Genomic DNA, 22,812 nt, shown 5'->3' on the forward strand with positions numbered 1-22,812 from the left:
TACTCCGGGGACATATGGGAATGGGAATTTTCCATAGACAGTAAAGAATGGGAATTTTCTCATAATTTACAAGGGTTGAAAACATTAGAGATGTTGTTAGTAATCAGCTGGATAAAATATATAACACTAGCCTAGTGTTTTTGGATATTTTACTGCAAATATCTTACAAATTGTACCTTTAAATACTAATTTATATCTAAAATAGCACATTTAGCTTTAAAGTTTCTCAGGTTTCTTTTGTTAGAATGATGCAGCTAGTGAGTTCCAGAAAGACCAAATAATAGTAGGCCGACTTATTTTTTTAGTTATTAACAGAACAGCTGTACATGTTAACGTTCAGATGTACTGCATCACTGGAAGTAATATGATTACAAAAGGAATAACGTGGTAAAAACCAACTACAGCTGTATTCACAAAGTTCTTCATTACCTCAGATTGTGTCTTCAGCAGAGAACACATATATACAGACTGTAATAGAGGTAATTAAACAACAGCACAACTTTTTTTCCAACTTTGCATAGATATGAAATGAGGCTTTACATAATGTTCACTGTACATTAATATGTGCAAAAATGTAGGGGAAAAAGAATACGACACAATTTCTGCTAGAGTAAAAAAAAAAAAAAAAAACTCACTCACCCCAGCCCCCAACACAATTTTAACAATGTAATACTTAAGGAAACTTTATTTTCCACGTTACGTTCAAATATATATTTTTTCAAAGCCATTTATCAGTATGTTCAAAATCAAAAGCCGGTTCATGGTTTCTATATTTTGGAGCATTACTCAATAACTCTAATAATAGCCATTGTATTTAACAGCCCTGAGATCATAACACTGGCATCATTTTAATTACCCAGTCCAACAACAACAACAAAACAAGACAATGTGCAATCTCGGCCTTTGACTAGTACAACAGATTCAGAGTTACTTTATATTTTCATTGCAAACATGTACTTGAAAATAATGCTGTAGTGTGGAATCCCACACAGTGTGGGCCACACTACCTGGAATTCATTGTTGTTCATTTTATTTCATAAATAGGTTAGGATTGTAGATCACCTCTGAGAGAGAGAGAGAAATGGCAATTGAAAAGGTAACAACAGACAAATTCACTCAAGTATCTGCCGTAAGTAAGTGCATTACAGGTCACATGGCTGGTCATCTTATTACTGTAGAAAAATAATTACATTATAATCCTTATACCCATTATTGATCAATTGAGTTTTGATTTCTAAAATATACAAAAAAATGTTTCCTAATTGTTTTTTAATTGTCCATGTTTGATCATATCAGCTCCATCTTCATGATCTTTGGAAAAGTGGCAAATTTTGCTGTAGGTAACAGCTGGCTTTTGTTCCATTCTAATGGCCATTAATGACGTTTTCTCCGAGCATTTAGACCATCTGTGTGGATCTGGCTTCCATCTGTGTCATAAAAACAACATTTTATTTTATCTTCCAAAATGACATTGATGTGATTGTTTACTATGATGCTCGCTTAATTTAACCAATCAACATGAAATGACACTCATGAACCATTTAACTTCCATAATTTGGCATAAAGAACGTTTGATGATTTAAAATATGCCATGATCTAATTTCATTCAACGAATTAATCGTTTTGAAAAATAAATAAGGCACAATAAAACCAGGAACATGTATTATACAAGATATACAAATGTATTAAAGGTAAATGTAGTCCATTTCGATTTAATGTTGATTTTAAAACACTTCAAAACTATAACGCTGACATCATACAGTCTAGTGTATGATGTCAAAAAAGAAAAACCTTAAAATTAAATTAATGGTTTACTATTAAACAAAATTGTGTACCTTGTACTTATTTATCAACAATAACAACAAAAAATGTACCTTAATATTTACTAAATGAAATAGTTGAGACGATCAGCTAAACTAAAGCTCAAGACTATCAGAAAACTCAATGTAGGCATGCAATACTGGTCAAAACAGTCAGCTAAAGAAAAAGCATGGCCAAAGAAATGCATAATGCAAGCAAACATTAAGATAATGTAATATATTGTGCAGCCACAATTAAGACGAAAACTATGAACAATGTAATGTGTTTCAACTGTCCCCGTGAGCTTTCCCAAAGGTGTGTGAATTTACCTAAACCAAAGAGCCATGATGTTAAAGAAGGAAAAGGAGCAGGAGAAGAAACAGGGACAGACAGAAGATGAACTGTGCTAGAGCACAGCATGGAGTTACCTGAAATAGGAAAGAGAGGAGGAAGAAGAGGAAAACCCCAGGATGACAAATGCAACATTACAGTGATGGAGCAAAGTGCTTTACACATGACACCAGAGTTGGGCTTCAGCTCATCCATTCTATCCAATGCACACAAAGACAAGAGTACAAAATCTTTGGTGTATACGAGACAAAAATTATGAATTTATTAAGCACCTGTATGTAGTTAAATGTGAAGTGTGTTATTTGAAATGCTAAAATGGTTCAGGAAGGGAAAACCTCTTTGGAATCAATAGAGTTTTGTTCAGCAGTTGGAGCATAAATAACACACTTTACCTTTAAACAAAGAGATGATGCTTACCAAGTTTCCACTGTTATTTTCAGGATCAATATCTGCTCACCGTGTGCCAGACCATGTTGGAAAGTCCCAGGTGTTGGGCCAGGAAAAACAGCTCCTTTGCAGGCCTGAGGCTGTCCAGGAAGTTTGGTGCCATGGCTGAGCCCAGGGAATGGGAGAGCATGCAAGGGGGCAAAGCTCGGTAAGACACCCGGCTGTACTGTGGTGGGGTAGGAAGATGGAAGGAGTGATAGAGAAGGGGTGGGAAGTGCTGGGTTTCCACGGGAGATTTCACCAGCTGCCTGAAATACAAGCAAAGAAAAATGTAAGTATTATTCAGTCCAACTATAACTAAAACCTCAGTGCTTTAGACAAATCCAAAGTAATTGACTGAACTTTTTGGGAGAGTGCTAGGGATAATAATACATGCATTATATTGATAAAAAAACGACAGCAGTTTTTAATATTACAAAGGCCTTTCAATAAATACAGAACTTTCTATACATTAAAAAATGTATAAAATAAATCTCGGCAAACAGATTCCACAAAAATATTAAGCAGTAAAACTTTTTCATAATAAGAGTTGTTTCTTGAGCAGCAAAGCAGCATATAAGAATGATTTCTGAAGGATCATGTGACACTGAAGACTGCAGTAATGGCTGCTGAAATTCAGCTTTAGATCACAGAAAATACAATACATGCATGTATATGTATATGTGTGTGTGTGTGTGTGTGTGTGTCTATTTTTAAAATCATAGTCTCACATATTTTTGGTCAAATAAATACAGCCTTGGTGAGTATAAAGAGACAAAAGCACACTTTATTAGGTTCACCTGTTCAGTTGCTATTTAACACATATTGCTGATCAGTCAATCACATGACAGCAGCTCAGTGCATTTAAGCATCTGGATGTGGTGAAGACAACTTGCTGAAGTTCAAACCGAGCATCAGAATGGGGAAGAAAGGGGATTTAAGTGACTTTAAACGAAGAATGGTCGTTGGTGACAGACAGGCTGGTCTGAGTATTTCAAAAACTGCTGATCTACTGGGATTTTCACACACAACCATCTCTAGGGTTTACAGAGAATGAAAATATCCAGTGAGCGGCAGTTGTGTGGACAAAAATGCGTTGTTGATGTCAGAGGTCAGAGGAGAATGGTCAGACTGGTTAGAGATGATAGAAAGGCAACAGTAACTCAAATGACCACTTGTTACAACCAAGGTACTGTATGCATAATACCATCTCTGAATGCAATACATGTCGAACCCTGAAGCAGATGAGTTACAGCAGCAGAAGACCACACCGGGTGTCGCTCCTGTCAGCTAAAAACAGAAAATGGAGGCTACAGGCTCACCAAAATTGGACAATAGAAGATTGGAAAAATGTTGCCTGGTCTGATGAGTCTCAATTTCTGCTGCGACATTCAGATGGTAGGGTCAGAATTTGGCGTAAAGAACATGAAAGCATGGATCCATCCTGTCTTGTCTCAACAGTTCAGGCTGGTGGTGCTGGTGAAATGGTGTGGGGGATATTTTCTTGCTACACTTTGGGCCCTTAGTACCAATTGAGCATCATTTAAACGCCACAGCCTACCTGAGTATTGTTGCTGACAATGTCCATCCCTTTATGACTACAGAGTACCAGTCTTCTGATGGCTACTTCCAGCAGGATAATGCACCATGTCACAAAGCTCAAATCATCTCAGACTGTTTTCTTGAACATGACAATGAGTTACATGACACTTTCCTCAAGTGGCCTCCGCAGTCACCAGATCTCAATCCAATAGAGCAGCTTTGGGATGTGGTGGAATGGGAGATTCGCATCATGGATGTGCAGCCAACAAATCTGAAGCATCTGCGTGATGCTATCATGTCAATATGGACCAAAATCTCTGAGGAATGTTTCCAACACCTTACTGAATCTATGCCACGAAGAATTAAGGCAGTTCTGAAGGCAAAAGGGGGACTAACCTGTTACTAGCAAGGTGTACCTAATAAAGTGGCCAGTGAGTGTGTGAATACAGTTTGTGAGTATATATACAAACACACACACATTATATATACACATTATCACATTATTACAGATAAGTGGACAAACTAACTGTGTTTTCAGACCAAATTTGCCTGATAAGCTAGCATACCCTTAGTAAGTTAAATAACATACTACCAAATTTAATCTTCAAGTTAAAGTTATTAGGATCAGGATATAATTATACACAATAATACAAATTAATTAATTCATTAATGGCACTACAAAAAAAAAAGGTCATACTCGATGTACTGTAATATCCCACACTGGACAAAAAAATAATTTTATTAAATGTTTAGGTTTAAGATTTGTATGACACTGCAATTCATGTGATGAGCCACATCAAATAGTAACCAATATGTGTCTTGTATTTTTCTTTTAAATGACTTACTGCTGCCATGGAAACAGGAGTGTCGCCCGCTGAGGTGGTTGTGAGCAGCCTGGCCACTCCCTGCACCACCGATGGACAGTCACCCTGAGCAGCATCTGACGGTGGCGCCACCAGCATCAGTTTGTGAGCCGCCCTCTCTCCAACCTGGAGCCGCTTTGAATCTGAATCCATGGTAGACTTGTTCCACATAATCTGGACTGATCCTGCCCTCTCTGCATTCACCGGAGTGCTTGAATGGTGGTGCTCAATCCTGTTACCTTCTTTGTGGCTCTGATTAGATGGGTGGGTGAAGAAGATGGCAGAGGTTTGTGTGTTTGATGGCGTTTTGGCAGTGGTGCTCAGCATGGCTTCAGGTTGCATGCTCGCAGGTACACTCAGACGCTTGCGTTTCAGTCCTGGAGGGCCCTGAGTTTCTGGGTTATTGTTACTGTCCTTAGGGGTGGTGCTGAACTGGGCATTACACAGTGGAAAGAGCAAGGTTTGGAAACAGACTTCCAACTATATTTTTTCTAAAGAATGCAACATGCAGAACAGTACTCGAAGACTGGGATTTTTGTTTTTGACATACCTTTTTTAGTTTAGTTGTACCCATTGGCTTCTTCCTTGCCCTGTTAAATGAATAAAAAGGGAAATTTATTTACACTTTGGTTAAGTTTAAAGTATTTACCTAGGAGGGTTCCACTTGTTTCATAACATATGAAAGAATATAATTATACTTGTTAATCATGAACAATTACATTTTTTTTCAGAGGGATTGGTTAAATATCTAGGAAGTGTGTGGTAGTGTTAAAGCATTCTTACACAACACCGGTGATATGGCCATGTGCTTTTCGGGTTTCTATAAGCAGAATCCTATTGAGAACATGACAGAAATTCAGGATGTTATTAACAACAATTACCCTTTTTAACCATGTCATACTGTCTTATATACACAAGTTGTCCTACCTAATAAGGACTGAACACTGATGGTTGTTTTTTTATGATCTGCTAAGTGATTTTTTTTTTTAAAGAAATTGTGGCGAGTGGGGCGGGGCCGAGAGGCGTGGGAACGAGGAGTGAGGCCAGGTGTAGTGATTGAAGATGAGCTGCACCTGCGCCCCACCGCCGATATCGAGTCCCACGTAGGAGATGGAAGGATATAAGACTGGAGCGACGACCGTGAAGGACGAGAGAGGACCAGGCCTGGGACATTATTTTATGTTTGCTTTTTATTTTGAGCGCACCAGTCGTCCGTGAGGGGCTGGTGTGCTGTTTTGTGTTTATTTTTGAATTATTTAAATGTTTTGATTGTGCGCCGGTTCCCGCCTCCTTCTTCCCGATGAGTATGGAGATAGTATCGTTACAGAAATGTATACTTTTATTCAACAATAATGCATTCATTAAAAGTGACAGGAAAAGATATAGAACAAATGCTGTTTATTTTGAACTCTCTATTCAAAAATCTATGTTTCCACAAAAACATTAAGCAGCACAGTGGTTTTAAACACTGATTAAAAAATGTAAATGTTTCTTGAGCACCAAATCAGCATATTATACAACTCTCTGAAGGATCATGTGATACTGAAGACTGGATGATGCTGAAAATTCAGCTTTTAGTGTTTAAGAGCAATAGAAATCCACAGAACAAAGGGACATTGTGACTTGTATATATATTGTCCATTAATTTTCATTTTCAATTATGACCAAGTTAACTAGGCCCTAGAGATTTCACTTACATATCCAAACTTTCAGATTATTAATGATTTGCTTTATATACCTAGATTGCATCCATCCTTTAGGCCAAAGTGGTTTAACATCAGCCTCTAGGAATCCTTTCAGATACTCTTCCAAACTAGAGCATGCTGGCGACTCCGAGTCATAAATAATCATCTTCAAATTCACAATCTCAAAGAGCAACTCCCTGCAAACAGTGAAATTGGTTCATTGGTATCAGCGCTCACATAAATGATACTTGATTTTATGAAGAGATCTGGTATCCATTAGATCACACACTCATGAGACCTGACCTGATCTCTTCATTCCATCTGAACCTCTTGCGAGGCCCAAACACTCGTTTTCCACTCCTCTCCTCTTCTTCCTCATCAGATCCATCAATTACCCTCTCTTTCTCAGCCTCGAGTCTTAAAACACAAGAACAACAAATACATCAAAGTTGCATTCTAATTAAAAGAAAACTGCATACCAATTAAAACATCAGTAAATGTACAGTGATACAGTGAAAGTGATTGAGGTTTCATGAATTAAAAAATGACTGAATACTTGGCAGCTCTGGCTTCAAAGTGAGCTTGGCAGTGATTCTGGAAACGGGTGATCTGTTCTGGCATGGATCTGCCAAGCGCATCCTCCAACTTCTTCAGCAGCTCCCGTAGCTGGTCATCCTGATAACACACACACATTAAACTTAAAGAGACATTAAAGTGGATTTCAGTTACACACACATCAGTAAGATTTTTTTAATATTTCTGTCTCTTATACTAACCAAGGCTGCATTTATTTAATCCGAAATACAGTAAAAACAGTAATAGTGTGAAACCTTATTACAATTTCAAATAAAGGTTTACTATTTGAATGAAAAAATTAAAAAGAATGACATTTAATTGAAATAGAAATCTTTTGGGACATTCGAAATATCTTTGTCACTCTTCATCAATGTAATGCATGCTTGAAAATAGTTTTAAGTGAGTTTTTGATGGGTTGTTGATGTTTGCTATGCCGAAGTGCCTTGCAGTTTTGTGCGCACACAGACCTGTTGGAGACTTTGGAGTCTTTTGGCTCTTTTGACCAGAGTGCCTTTGCTACAAGACATCTGTGACGCCAAGTATGAGAAGATTCTGGATCTTACTTTTCCACTTAGTAGTTTAGAGTTCACCTCCACACTGAACAAACAAAGAGAGACACAGTGAAGGAATCAATTTAAGATTATACATCTAATTATAATACAATCAACATAGAAAAATAACATGCTTTGCAAAATGTTACCTATTTTATAATAAGTGTAATATAACTTACTCTAGTAGAACACTGTTGAATTCTGAAGACAAAATCTCCATCTTGTTTTGTCCTTCAATTTTCCTGACGGCCTACAGAAAAAAACGAGTAGTGTATGAGAATAAGTCACACATTCTTGCAAACTCTTGTTTAATCCTTGTAAGAGCTAACAATACCTGTGAAAGTTCTTTAATGTGTAGCTCTAGTGTAGGTGGAAGGCCATCGGGAAGTAATGTGTGGGGTTTTTCATCGACGGACACTACCAGAGCATCTCTGTTATCTTCGAAGCTTGGAGAGCAGACGTTCTGTGGCTCGCCCAAGAGTCCATCGAAGTCAAAGTCTTGCTCTGATGCTTTGACTGCTTGAAGGAGGTCGTCTGCACTGGCAGAACCAATGAGTGTGAGAAGAGGGTCGGCTGATATGGGCGGTTCTTGAACCTCTGCTTGTATAATGAGACGAGTATCACTGAGAGCGTGCAAAGCTCTCTCTGTAGCGTTGAACATCTGCAGCTGCTGAAACTTGTCCTTATGGAACTTCTTCAGCATCTTATTGATACTTAGTGAACTCTTGTTTTTCTTCTTTGCAGATGATTTGTCTGGTGGGGTGCTGAGATAGAAACCAGATTAATGAAAAAGCAAACAATGAGGGTATTTAAGGAAGAGTCAGTGAAAGCTTATTCCTAAAGCATGTCATGAAAAAATAATGTTTTCTTAACAGTAAAATTAAAATAATTTGCAGCAGCAAAAACCTCTTCCTGGATTCTTCCTCTCCCTTCTTAGCAAGCATGTCTTCCTCTCTCTTTTTCTTCCTAATTTTCTTCTCTTTTCCTTGCTTAAGCTTTCGTTTCTGAGAAAGGAATCATACTAAATATATGAATCAATATATGTACATATAATGGAAAAATATTTTGCATAAGCCAGCAGAAACTGTACACAACAAGCTGGCAAAATCTGATATTTTTGTAGAAAAAAAAAAGGTAGAAGGGACTTCAAACGTGTTTGCACACCTTAGGTTTAAACCCACTGTCCTCAAAATCATTCTCGTTCTTCTCTCCCTCATCAGAGGCTGGCCGGAACTGCAGAGTTCCAGAGTTGATGTAGAAGCCTCCATATCTGGTGGTGAGACAAGCTGGGACGAGCTCATCATACTGCGGCATGTGGCAGCAGAGAAAAATAAGACTTGAGTAAAACATTCTATAAAGGGAATAACCTGATAAAACTGTATTTATCATCTGGCCTGAACTTACAGCCTCAGAGTTGTCAATAAATGAATCAGAGCCATCATAACCAAAGCCCATATCCACCAGGTCCTGTAATCTGTCTTTTTTTCTTTTGCCAGCTTCATCCTAAATAAGAAAATGGTGGCTATTCATGTATAGCTTAAAAACACACACGCAAATCACAAAATGTTACATATTTACTTTACCCTGTCAAATTATATACATGTGCAGTGTAATTAAGATCTGGATATCTGGATGTAAATCTGCACTTGCATTTTGACCTCTGAAATGTATTTGACTATACAAAACTAACAACACTATAAAGAACCTAGAAATATAATCTTGGCAAAATTCATACTCGCATATTTTGCTTCAAACTTTTTTGCAAGCGCCTCCAGTTCATCTCTCTCCTTGCCCTCTGACACCTCATCTAACGTTTGTAGTTTTTTTTTTTTTTGTGGTTTCCTTAAAATGAGAAAACAAGACCATGATTTTCCCAAATCATTCTTAATTTCCAGAACTGGTTTAATACTGAAGGACTTGCAGCCAAATTTGCCGAACTATACTATGCAAAAAAGCAATTAAAGTTATTTTTAACTAATTATTGATAAAATACACATTAAGGTTGCTGATCTCACAGCAACATTTTGGCAGGAGTTCGAAAAGAATAAATATTGAATATCAAATGTCACCACTTTTTATATGTAAACATTGTCGATGTCAGTTGCTCACAATAATTAATCAAACATAGTAACTTTCCAATCAGGGTATCTTCCGTCCATTCCAAATCCGTTTCAAATTAAAAAACAGAAAACGAAAAACTCAAGAGGATTCAAGTGAGAGAACATGAATTAAATAACGAGAAATGGAAAAATGGCTCGTTTATTCGTTATTCCATCTAGGTTAACAAACGGAAAATGAGTTTTTGACTTGATTTCTCATTTTGTCGTTTGGGGTTTAAAAAACGGTTTATGGCTTCAATATTTCATTCGCACTTGTGGGCTGAGCTGAAACGCTCCTTTCATCTGATTGGTCGGTTCGCTCCGCCTTCAACTCGAGCTTACATTCTTTCAGAATAAGAGTCTTATAAGAGTAGTGTCTGAAACCACCGCTCACTGTTAATTAACATAATATTTGAGTCAGATGTTGCTGCGCACATAATTCGTGCTGCTGTGACTTGCAAGTCACGCCTTTAAATTATTTCTAGGTTATAGTATTGTATGAATATTGTCCCACTGTAAATACAGTGCAAATAGTTTTGTCTCCTTGGATAAAAGTGAAGAGGAAATAAAAATCAATAATAGACTGAACAGTTCCATGATAATATGTCTGTAACATTTACCACTCTCATCTTTTAAGTCAAAAGGCAATAGGTAGGTGTGTTTGTGACATTAATAATTAATTGGGAAAATTACTATAGTTAAATTTATGAAATAAATTAGTAATATTCGTTTTATTACATACTAAATTGAATGGTTTTTCTTTTAGTCTTCTTTGTTGGCCTTGAGAAAGCCGACATATATTTGAACATTATTATCATTTATTATGAGAGTAATTGACAACGACTAAAAATTTAATGTTTCACCAAATTTCCTTCTCAAAAAATCCTAGTGACTTTCATTATCTGAGCAATGAAGGTCTTACACTTAATGTCCACTAGAGGGGGAGACAGGATTTCTATTTACGTAAAATGGCAAATAAATACATTAATTTCATGTGTACTACCATGAATATGCCATATCTGTGTACAAGAATAAACTTCACACTTCAAGCTGTACTTTAAAACTTCCCATTCTGGCTTTTTCAACCTACCTCCAAATGTATTTTAATATATTTTTTATTCACACTGGTTTATGCATTTAATGTTTGTCCATCTAGAACTTTTATTTTTCATGAGCTGTACATTTTAAGATGTACTCAGTGTTGATAAATTACATGCACTGAATGTAAGTGCTAATGTCAGGACTCTCAGTCCTCCTCTTGGATGGCCAGTGTCCTGCAAAGTTTAGCTACCCCAAATAAACACACCTAAGCTAAGCAAGGTCTTCAGGATCAGTAGCAATGTCCAAGTAAGTGAGTTGGAACTGAACTCTGCTACTTTGTACAGTTGGGTGTCTGCATGCAGAGGTGTACTTCAGTAAGTACAATGTAAACTGTAATCTATAAAGACAAAATCTTCAGATCAGCATTAAGGCCACTGCCTTGAGGTCTCCATCCATTGGTCAAAACAGACCTCGCACCCCACCACACTCCTGTTAGCTGTCAACATTAACTGCGGCTGGTGCCAAATAAAAATTATTATGTATCCCTTGTGCATTGTTCAAATTCACTACCCTTTCGTTATGTTTGGGATTAAAACATCCACTCAATTAAACTGCTATAAGCATTAGATTAAATTTTCTTCCCCCAATTTATTGTTGGTGGCTGTTTTTGCTCCATTGACTTCCATTATAATTACCTTTTTGATTGCAAAGCCATGACACATAATCATGCATTCTTTTGTGGTTTTCCCTGTTGGGAAGAGGTAACATTTGTTATTTTTTACAGTTGACCACTAGATGGGACCATTAACCCTTTAGATAGGCCTGTGCAAATAAAAGCTTAGTTTCTGACTTGTCTATGAAGCTATATGGAGTATAACAACATATTATATTGTGTGTATGTGTGTAAGAGAGAGAGAGAGAGAGAGAGAGACCTCTGCGCACTTACTTTGATGTATTTGAGAACATCACAATGTACACCTCAGCTCTCAGAACTACATGGAGTAAACAAACGTGTATTTATGCACCTGCTGCCTTTTAATGGTGGTGATAAGTATAGACTATACAAAAACAAAGTACATGGACTTAAACACTTGCATGCCATCCTGCTGGTCATTTAATGGTGAGAAGAGCAGTAAGCAATACGGGAAAGGGCTTGACTTGAACCAAAGTTTTAGAAATGATTATGCAGTTTGACCCCTCCAGCGAGCTGCAGCTTATTTGAAGTTGGTAATTGTATTTTGGTCCATAATAAATTATGTTCAAATTATTATTTTTTTACAGGATTTAAAGGTTTTAAACTGGCTTTACCATCAAGAAAAGACAAGCATTTCACACATAGGCCATCCATACTTTTCTCCATCAAATGGTAGCAGGTGCATAAGCACACTTCTTTTTTTAATTTTTAACTCCATGTAGTTCTGAGAGCTGAGGTGGATATTTTGATTTTTTCAAATACATCAAGGTAAGTGCACAAAGGTCTCTCTCACACACTCTCTCTCTCTCTCTTTCTCTCTCTCTCTCTCTCTCACACACACACACACACACACACACACACACACACTCACACTATAATTTGCTGTTAAACTCCATAACTCTAGGCCTATCTAAAGGGTTAATGGTCCCACCTAGTGATCAACTGTAAAAAATAAAAAAAAAATTACCTTTTCCCAACAGGGAAAACCACCAACAATCAAGAGTGCATGATTTTATGGTGTCATGGCTTTGCAATCAAAAAATGTCATTATAATGGAAGTCAATGGGGCAAAAACAGCCACCAACAATAAATTAGGGGGGAAAAAATTAATCTAATGCTTATAGCAGTTTAATTGAGTGGATGTTTTCATCCGGAACATAACGAAAGGGTAGTGAATTTGAACAATGCACAAGGGATACATAATAATATATCAAAGCCAATCTTGTTACTAATCTTTGACATGCCCAAGACTGTCATAAAAGGTAAAATAATATCCAGTCCACAATCACTTTTTATATTGAAAATATGTCATTTTGTGTGTTTTTTTTCTTCTTCCCAAATCAGTGACATCATTTATGAACTTGGTAAATAAAGAGTTAAAATCTTGGATTTTTTTTTTAACATTTGGTAATTTTGATCAGGACTGAGGTTGATTAATAGATTTACACACAAAAAAAATAAAAAAAATAAAATAAACTTTATTTGATACATTTTTACTGCAGTTTTATTTAGTGGGTGTTTTCATCCCGAACATAACGAAAGTGTAGTGTATTTTCCCACAGTGTACTGTGTACTGTGAGTTTTTTTTAAATATCAAGCATTTTCCCAAAATATGTGTCAAAATAAGATTTGTCACCAAAAATCATTCCATTAGCTGAAACACAGAGAAAGTTGTGGCCAAAATAAGACTCAACTTTACCCCCTAGTGGACGAAAACGTCCCCAACAACGCATTAGTGGTATTATGTAACAGCAAGTCATTTGTGCAAGTACAGACTTGCAGTTTTCCAAAACGTAATCATTTTTTATTTGGTACCAGCTGCAGTAGTTAATGTTGTTTTATATTATACAGCTATCATTGAGCTAAGGTATACCCCCTCCCACCCCATCTATCATTGAAGAACCTGTGTTACACATGAAATTCATGTATTTATCTGTCATTTAAACTTACATAAACAGAAATCCTGTCTCCCCCTCTAGTGGACCTTAAGTGTAAGACTTTCATTGCTCAGATAATGAAAGTCACTAGGATTTTTTGAGAAGGACAAAGTCTGACCAGTTACAGCATGAGTCAGACGAGTCTGAAGATCTGAGCTGAATTTGGTGAAACATTAAAATTTTAGTCGTTGTCAATTACTCTCATAATAAATGATAATAATGTTCAAATATATGTCGGCTTTCTCAAGGCCAACAAAGAAGACTAAAAGAATAATATCATTCAATTTAGTATGTAATAAAACTAATATTACAAATTTATTTCATAAAATGAACTATATAAATTTTCCCAATTAATTTTTAATGTCACACACACACCTACCTAGTGCCTTTAGACTTAAAAGACGAGAGAGGTAAATGTTACAGACATATTAACATGGAACTGTTCAGTCTATTATTGATTTTTATTTCCACTTCACTTTTATCCAAGGAGACAGAACTATTTGCACTGTATTTACAGTGGGACAATATTCATACAATACTATAACCTAGAAATAATTTAAAGGGGTGACTTGCAAGTCGTAGCAACACGAATTATGTGTCAAGCTACATCTGGTTTCAGACATTGCTCTTGTAAGACTCTTATTCTGAAAGACTGAGGAGACCGAGTTGAAGGCGGAGCGTTCCGACCAATCAGATGAAAGGAGCGTTTCAGCTCCGCCCACAAGTGCGAATGAAATATTGAAGCCATAAGCCGTTTTTTAAACCCAAAACGACAAAATGAGAAATCAAGTCAAAAACTCATTTTCCGTTTGTTAACCTAGATGGAATAACGAATAAACGAGCCATTTTTCCATTTCTCGTTATTTAATTCATGTTCTCTCACTTGAATCCTCTTGAGTTTTTCGTTTTCTGTTTTTTAATTTGAAACGGATTTGGAATGGACGGAAGATACCCTGATTCTTTCCAAGTGTTTAACCTCTAAATTTCTAAATTCCAAAAATGATTAGTGATTGAAAAATATTTAATAGAAAACTCAAAAGCATTTATAAAATGCCTAAAAACCATGATTTCCATAACAAGTATGAAATTTAGAATACTTCAATGTCAATATTTGTTTACTTTTGCGCTGATTAAATCTGGGTAGCTAAACTCTGGGCAGCGTTGTTCGTCCGACTCGAAGAGTTTTAATTCCACTCTTGTTGGAGGATGCGCGGATGGGGGCGATCCAACCGCTGGCCTCGGCGCAGGTAAACCTGGGTTGACAGCTTGGTCACTGGCATTTGTGACGGGGGGAAGAGGAAAGTGTGCATTGCTTGAGAGTGCCGTGAGATGAATTCTTCTTGGAGCGGCCATTGCTCAGACCGATAGCAACACTCCACGATTATTCAAGGACAGGTGCGCGTTTGGTTGATGAATTATGAACCTGTGAAGCCAATTAAAGTAATGTCATTTTCCGTCCTAAAAGAGAAGTTGGGAGCAAGCAGCGCTTTTCAAGCATGCTTCTGGAGGCATATACACTACACAATTTGCATGTCTCAGCTGACAAAACTGGTTAAGGTCTGGAGTAACAACTAAGGAATTCACATTTTTGGTTTTGGTTGCTGTTGACGCAAAACATCAGTAACGATTAAAAATGGAAGTATAAATAATAATATTTAAAAATGCAACCACAAGTTTTTAGAACTTTATTCCCTTCTTTTAAACTTAATATGTGCCAACAACGGATTATTTACCAACTACCAAAAAGTTAACATAACCGTTTAAAACTGAAGGAAAGCACTTTGAGAGTATCCTAGATATTAATACAATTGTATTCCTAATGTTCTGGTAGGATATACGCCTTTAGGCCTATAACTTTAAATCTGCGTGTGAGTTATTTTGAAGATGTATATACCATGAATAGACAGAACCGAAGTGCCTCCCCCTGTTTATACTTTAAAAGTAGCTCCGTACGAAATTGAGATGGACCTTTTTTGGTAAAGAAAGTGCAGATAGAAAACCCTTACTCTGAGGGGGACAAAGAAGGAGAAAAGAAAGAGGAGTTAGAGAGAGAAAGTTTTTTTTTTTTTTTGATGGAGAGCAAGGGGAGGTTTGTATTAACCTGTATTTAATCTATTACATAATCACTTAGATTGTGATGTGTTCATTTAATGTTTAATTAAAGTGTAAAGAATGCACAGTTATTATTAAGCACGAATTGTGCTGTTAACAGTACAATGGATGCATGGATGCTGTCCAGTTCTGAAGTCGTTCACCTTTGCATGTAAAAGATTTGTGTTGTTGTGTTGTGGTCACTTGTATTAAGCTTGTGTCTATTTTGTTGAATAAGCCTATTTCTGGCGCCCTGCCTGTTTGAAACATAGTCTTGTGACAAAACGGTGGTAGTGAGGTTCTGAAAACGCACTAAAAACATATTTTCGATTGATCATATTAGCTATATATATGATAAATACGTTGGCATAAATTATTCACAATTTAAAACATTTCAGAGTGTTATTATGCTTGCTGGGGCGCTAACGGGTTTTCTATGTTTTATAAAATGTCTCCTGGAACCGGTTTGAAAACTGAGACAACTGCATCTGGAGAAACAGCTAGAAATAAAACATACCACGGATGTTTATCCATGTCATGTTATGGTGAATCGTTGATATGCTGTCTTGCATGGCATGTTCTGATGAAGTCTCCAACACCCAATCTCTTCATGAAAGCGCTCGTTTCATTCGGTCTCCGCGGCCCTAAATAGCGTAGCCATCGTCACGCCGATAGTCGACTACTCCCCATGAAAAATTCGCATGAGTTATCATGGCAAAGGAGAATTGTCGTTTTCAGATGCAGATTGCAAATAGGAACCGGTTTTTATATCCAATATGGATTGGTCGATTGTTCGTTCCCCTTGACGACCACAAGCCTTTATGTTTGATCTAGTAAAGACTATTAATTAATTTTGGTAGCAATACATTTTAACTAGACAGTTTTCACCACTGATATGGACACCCACAACTATTTCCAAAATCACAGTTCAATGCTCTCATTGGACGGACCACTGCCTAGTCATTGTAGTCGTCATCATCCCGCGCCTGGCTTTTTCATGAGGAAATGTACATTATTTGTTCTGCTATACCATAATCACGTTGTCTCATGTTGTTACTGTGGTTAAGCTGATGTAGACATACAGTTGGAGAACAGTAGCCTACAAATAGAATTTTACTGTTACTGATTATATATGACATCCTAATTTTCGCATGCCATATTGCTATTATAAATCTCGTGACCAAAACGGAATTAAGTAGCAGATTGCTTTTGACCTTACATTAGATGAATTGTAGGCTACTTTGATTTATGTAATGTCCACGGTACAGTACTATCGTGCAATAAGCAGCACCATGGCGCTGTCCATGGTACTGAAAGGAAACTCTCAGTTTATGTGCTGATGTTGAAAGACATTGACCACTAAATACGTATGGACAAGTCTGTCAGATACATTCACTGCAATATATACTGTATTTTTTTGACGTAGTTATGCTCTCTCTCTCTATTAATAATAATAATACAATTTGAAGAATGTGAATGACCGTTAATAATAAATTAATACATTTAATGATCAATTAAATGTAACGCTATATAAATAATAAAATATTAATAATTTATTAGTTATTAACTAAAAATATTAATCAAAATAATAAATTAATTTGAGTCATAGAAAAATTGTTCCTTTTATCCTTATTTGGATCCAGTCCAGAGCTTGAATTAAGGAAACGCTTTCATATTCAAGCTTCTGCTGTTTGGTTGTAAAATTGACCAGTAGATGGTAGCAGATCTCTTAAAACCTACGAATAAAGTATATGAAAATGGCAGTCCCATAATGACGTTACGGGATAAAATTATGAGCTTTTAAATATAGTTTCATTTCATTCTAAAACTTTTAGGTTAACTCAAAAAAAAAAAAAAGATAAAAAAGATAAACTGACATATTGACAGGTTCTAAATTCTAAAGTAATTTAATGATGTAACTCTCAAAATAGTAATGTGATTCTTACGCTAGAATTGCGCCTATTGAACGCACACGCACGCACGCAAGCACGCGCACACACACACACACACACACACACACACACACACACACACACACACACACACATATATATATATATATATATATATATATATATATATATATACATACATAAATTTATTATTATTTCCGGTATTATTGTTTATTTGTGTTTCAGCCTTGGTATGTATGTATGTATGTATGTTAATATCTCGTAGGCCTATACGAGATCGGTTCAAAGCGTCTGGCCATTTCATAGATTGGAACAAACAAACGAAGGCAGGTCATTTTACCGACTTTATAAAGTTGCTCGTTCTGCTTTTCGTTTCCTCCAGTCGAAATTTCTTAGCCTTCTCTACTTTTAGATTCACCTCACCTTCTTCTCCACGTGCGCTCCGTGGAACGAGCCTCTTATGAATCGAATTTGACAGTCACAAAGGCGTCATAATTGCAGTCTGTCGCATTCCATTCCATGTTAACATATCACAAACGTATTCAAACGTAATTCGGGACGCATATGCTTTAGCTATCTCTCTCCCAGCTTCCCTCTCTCTCGCTAGCAATTATAAATGAATTTCACGGTGTAGGCTTTTAATGCTAATAAGATCCCCCTCCCCGCTGGCTTGCGAACGAACAGGCCAGTCTCTACTGACAAACAGGGCGCGAAAACCCGTGGTGTACGAGAGAGACATGTCTGGCCTCAGAGAGAGAGAGGGGACAGAGGATCAGATTGCATCTCTATTGTTTAACCAGACTCTTGTTTCAATGAGCTAATGGAGCGGAAGAGATTGGCGCCCCGCGGCTTGAGAAGGCCGACAGAAGCGCAGAATTAAAAAAGGTGTCAATAAATGTGTGAAAGACAATGAGCTAAAATACACACGCTTTATAGTGAGGACAAAGAGGGACAGATGGAAAGTGAGGAGGGGGTTCCGACCAGTGACAGGACCCCTCAGCGTTTCATCAGAGCGCAGAGAGAGAGTTACAATATTGTCCTGGGTTGATTTAAGGCGCTCTGGGACACAGGTCCCCAAAGTGAATAATTTAGTCCTTTTATTAACTTGAGCAAACATGAGCTGTTTTTAATTAACCAGTTAGATCAGAGCTCGACGACCAAAATGCATCTATCAATGGGTGGTTTAAGAAAAGGATTAAAGTTAAACAAGTTTGAACTTCAGTATTGAATTTGCTTCAACAAGTTTTGGGCAAGATACTAACTCCCATAGCTGCTAATTGTATTTTATGCCAGATTTTAGTGGGATGATTGTGTGCAGTATGCTATGAGCATATGGTTTTATTGTTATGAGATCTATCAACGATATCATAATTTACTGAGCTTTATGGAGGACGCGATGTCTCTGGTCACCACTAGGAAGCGCTGTGACTATCATGAGAGAAATCTGCTGAGTAGCCTAGTTAAGCAAAAAATTAAGTAAATTTAATTAGTCAAGGGTCCCATAAACACAATTATGATTTTAATTGATAGGCTTCTCTAATTATTCTGTCACACATTTACCACTTCCTTTACTTTAACTGTGAATAACGTCACTGAGAACCATCTTTAGGTATTGAGCAAACATAGATGGAGAACAAATGATTGAAAAAGTGCTGAAAATATGCTTTTTTTTTGGTAGACAACATTTGTTACAATAAAAAGATTTGTAAATAAAAGGTCAATAGAGTAACAAAAATATTTTAGTCTTTCTTCTTAAGTTCTTACGTTTCTGAGTGAAAATTTTCACCACTATTTATTTATTTGCTTGTTTGTTTTTCAATTTAATCTAAAGTTTGGAGATCTGAAAAGATTTACACAATTTGGCTGCCTCATTGAGCGGACATTAACCTCTAGTAACCTGATGATATATATATATATATATATATATATATATATATATATATATATATATATATATATATACTAGTGTCATAAATAAGGGAGAGACCACCAATATGCAAATACTCATTGACAAGGATTAAAAGAGTTTTTGGAGGAGGCCGAGACCAGAAGCACTTTTGGGCGCCTTAATTAAAACATCCTTGCTAGTTTACAGTGTGGATACTGGGGCGTCTCTGGGGTGTTGGGTTTCCTGCGTGCAGCAGATGGCCGTGCCGGCTGAAAATAATAGTTGACACTCCTCCTACCATGCTTCATTGTACCAGATCCGAACAACCGTGAGCCTGCAAGCCATCAGGGAATTAGAAGAACGTGGATAACAAAGATATATTAACTATTCAGGGCCCCCACTAAAGACCGCGGTCAGTAAACATCAAGGACCTGACTGATATCCAGGCAAATGACACGAGTCACATGACGTGTAGGAGATTTGTTTATTTAGAGCAAAGCAGGGGTGTCCAAACTTCTTAAAAGAAGGCCAGATTCGATGACGTAGACACACCGGGGGCCAGATGCTTCTCTCTCTCTTTCTCTCTCTCTATTAGAAGAAAACAAAAATGCATTGTATTTGTTTAAAAAGGCAACATTTTACACACACATATGTTTGTTTTTGTGAAAGTGGGGGCATCCCATAGCCGTAATGGTTTTTATACTGTACAAACTGTATATTCTATGGCCCTACACCAACCCCTACACCTTACCCTCACAGGAAACTTTGTGCATTTTTACTTTCTCAAAAAAAAAAAAAAATAAAAAAAAAAAAAAAAACTCATTCTGTATGGTTTATAAGCATTTTGATAAATGGGCACATGAGTTATGTCCTCATAAGTCACCCTCTCCTTGTAATACCTGTGTCATACCCAAGTCATTATACAGAGTTGTGTCCTGATATGTCACAAAAAAAGAGCACACACACACACACACACACATATATATATTATACACTTTTAAAACTTAAGTCATAATATAAGTATTTTACATCACTTGACATCTTCAAATTGATTAAATCAACTTAATGTTAATAAATGGTGAAAAAGTTTAAAACCGAAATACACACACAGTACAGTTCTATAAATATGCCAAGTTATTTAAAAGTGTTTATTATTATAATGTCGTTCTGTTATTATCTTGGGTATCCTTATTTGTCACTGACCCTTATAACCTTAGATAAATAAAATGATCGACATCATATGTAACCATGGACCACAAAAACAGTCTTAAGTGTACATTTTTCGAAATGTATATGTATAAATAAGCTTTCCATTGATGTATGGTTAGGATCTGACAATATTTGGCAGAGATACAACTATTTGAAACTCTGTAATCTGACAGTACAAAAATATTAAAATACTGAGAAAATCACATTTGAAGTTGTCCAAATTAATTATTAGTAATACATATTACTAATCAAAATTTTTGATATTACGGTAGGAAATTTACAAAATATATTCATGGGACATGATCTTTACTCAATATCCTAATGATTTTTTGCATAAAAGAAAAATCCACAATTTTGACCAATACAATTTTTTTTTTTTTTTTTTTTGGCTATTGCTAAAAATATACCCCAGCTACTTAAGACTGGTTTTGTGCTCCAAGGTCACATAAAGTTTTGCGCACTTTTTGACAACTTGACACCGTACGTTAAGCCACATAAAGTCACACGACGCCAGGTGGCGTTAAAAGAATGGAAAAAGATAGATTCAATATGTTTTAGCACAAACGCAGCACATGAGTACAGAGACACAGGAGCCGGCACTCCACATTAATGTGTCCTCAAGTTTCAAAGTGATTAACGGGAGAAAATAGTGGACCGTATAAATATGGAAATTACTCTCACAAAGGCTCCAAAAAAGTGGCGTCATCGCCATTGCTCAAATGATATTATTACTATATTTTGAAATGTTAAATTGTTCAGTGGATTTCCCTGGGGAGGCAAGTAAATTAGTTCTATTTCCGTGCATACCAGCGCGAGTCAACGGGAAGTGACAAGCGCCTTCGATTCGCTGATTACAATTAGACAATCCCTGCTCGGGATTCATCAAGCATTGATAATTTTTGCCACATTAAGCACGTTTTAGCAAAAGGTGATAAGTCAGTTTTAATTTTAATTGTATTATTAATTTAATAGAAGTTTGAGTTATTGTTATTAAAGAGATTCAATTTTGCCCTACCTCATAATTGCAGACCAAGGTAAGATTTCTGAAGAGCACTGTCGGTCGTCAAGACTGAATAAGGTAATTTGAAGGGGAATTACGCCCCCCTTCTCTCAATCAGAAATGAAGTGAATTAAAACTCTGAATCACGGGAAATACACGGGAAAGTTTTAATTGCATGATTGGCTGAAGTGGGATTAGAAGGAGATTTGCCTGGTGGGATAGCCTAGTTTCCTATAAAACACCAAACTCTGTGCTTGCGTGAAACACAAACACAGAAAGTAAAATCATTTTATACTTTAATTGGTTCCATTTGTGGATCAAATGACTTTTAACAACTAATTTACATTCCACACTAATAATCTGTGCACCGACTAACGTGCAGCTAAGTTATGAACTACAAATAAATTCACATTAAGTTAATTTAGTGATTAAGACCTTCAAAAGTAGTATATTGATATATTTATTTTAATTGAAATGTTTTATTCGATCCTAATGGTTATTTATGATTATCGTTTAAAAATAGTTGTTTCAAGCTTCAGGGTGCTGAGAGTTTATGAACAGCCCACTGCATTTCATCTTCATGGATAAACTTTGTATTTATGTTAATAAGTTATATATAACTACATAAACATGCAGGACCCCTTCAACCTCTTTAAAATGGGTTTGATTCAAACATGTATATATGTGTATTTTATATTCCGATATCCTACACGATGTAAACATGCGAATTAAGTATTTAGAAAACATCCAGTTGGGTTTTCATACGTTATAAATTGATTGTGCAAGAAGTTTAATTTTCACACGTGTTGATTCTTTACACGTTTTTATAATATCGCCTTCAGATTCAGACTGAAAGTATAAAGTGTGATAAAAGTGGGCGAAAACGCACTGAACCCTGACCCTTGTGTGGCTTCCGTGCGTATTATTATCAAGTTAATTAAAGCCCGCACATCTGACACACTCACTCTGTCAGATTAAAAACAACGGGCGCCTTGCAACACTTCGCAGGGGTCGCGTGTCAAGGGTTGTCTACCAGGAGCCGCGTGCGTCTAGCGGATACAGCTTGCTCAGAACCGGAGGGGTGCCTTTTCAAGAAGTGGTTTTCAAAAAGCAAACGACAAGAAGCCAATTATTGAACTTAGATGT

At 36.6% G+C, this 22,812-nt stretch overlaps 1 protein-coding gene across 2 annotated transcripts; it reads right to left on the minus strand.

Moving 5' to 3' along the window:
* Positions 1–671: 671 nt before the first annotated feature.
* On the minus strand, positions 672–16,565 carry ubn1 (ubinuclein 1). Of its 2 annotated transcripts, XM_026260056.1 has the most exons (17): positions 16,174–16,565; positions 14,685–14,988; positions 9,199–9,297; positions 8,959–9,099; positions 8,701–8,798; positions 8,129–8,558; positions 7,974–8,044; positions 7,711–7,840; positions 7,224–7,342; positions 6,971–7,084; positions 6,721–6,864; positions 5,766–5,816; positions 5,533–5,572; positions 4,965–5,414; positions 2,609–2,846; positions 2,130–2,228; positions 672–1,427 (listed from the first exon to the last, which is right to left on the minus strand). In XM_026260056.1, exons 2-17 carry the CDS (start codon positions 14,916–14,918, stop codon positions 1,375–1,377), a joined length of 2,511 nt encoding a protein of 836 aa, XP_026115841.1. In that variant the 5' UTR covers positions 14,919–14,988; positions 16,174–16,565; the 3' UTR covers positions 672–1,374. The 2 variants fall into 2 exon arrangements, with proteins under 2 accessions (XP_026115841.1, XP_026115857.1); XM_026260072.1 differs by lacking the exon at positions 2,130–2,228 and having other exon boundaries at positions 2,569–2,846.
* Positions 16,566–22,812: the final 6,247 nt, after the last annotated feature.

This window comes from Carassius auratus, chromosome 1 (genome assembly GCF_003368295.1).
Source record: "Carassius auratus strain Wakin chromosome 1, ASM336829v1, whole genome shotgun sequence".
NCBI lineage: Eukaryota > Metazoa > Chordata > Actinopteri > Cypriniformes > Cyprinidae > Carassius > Carassius auratus.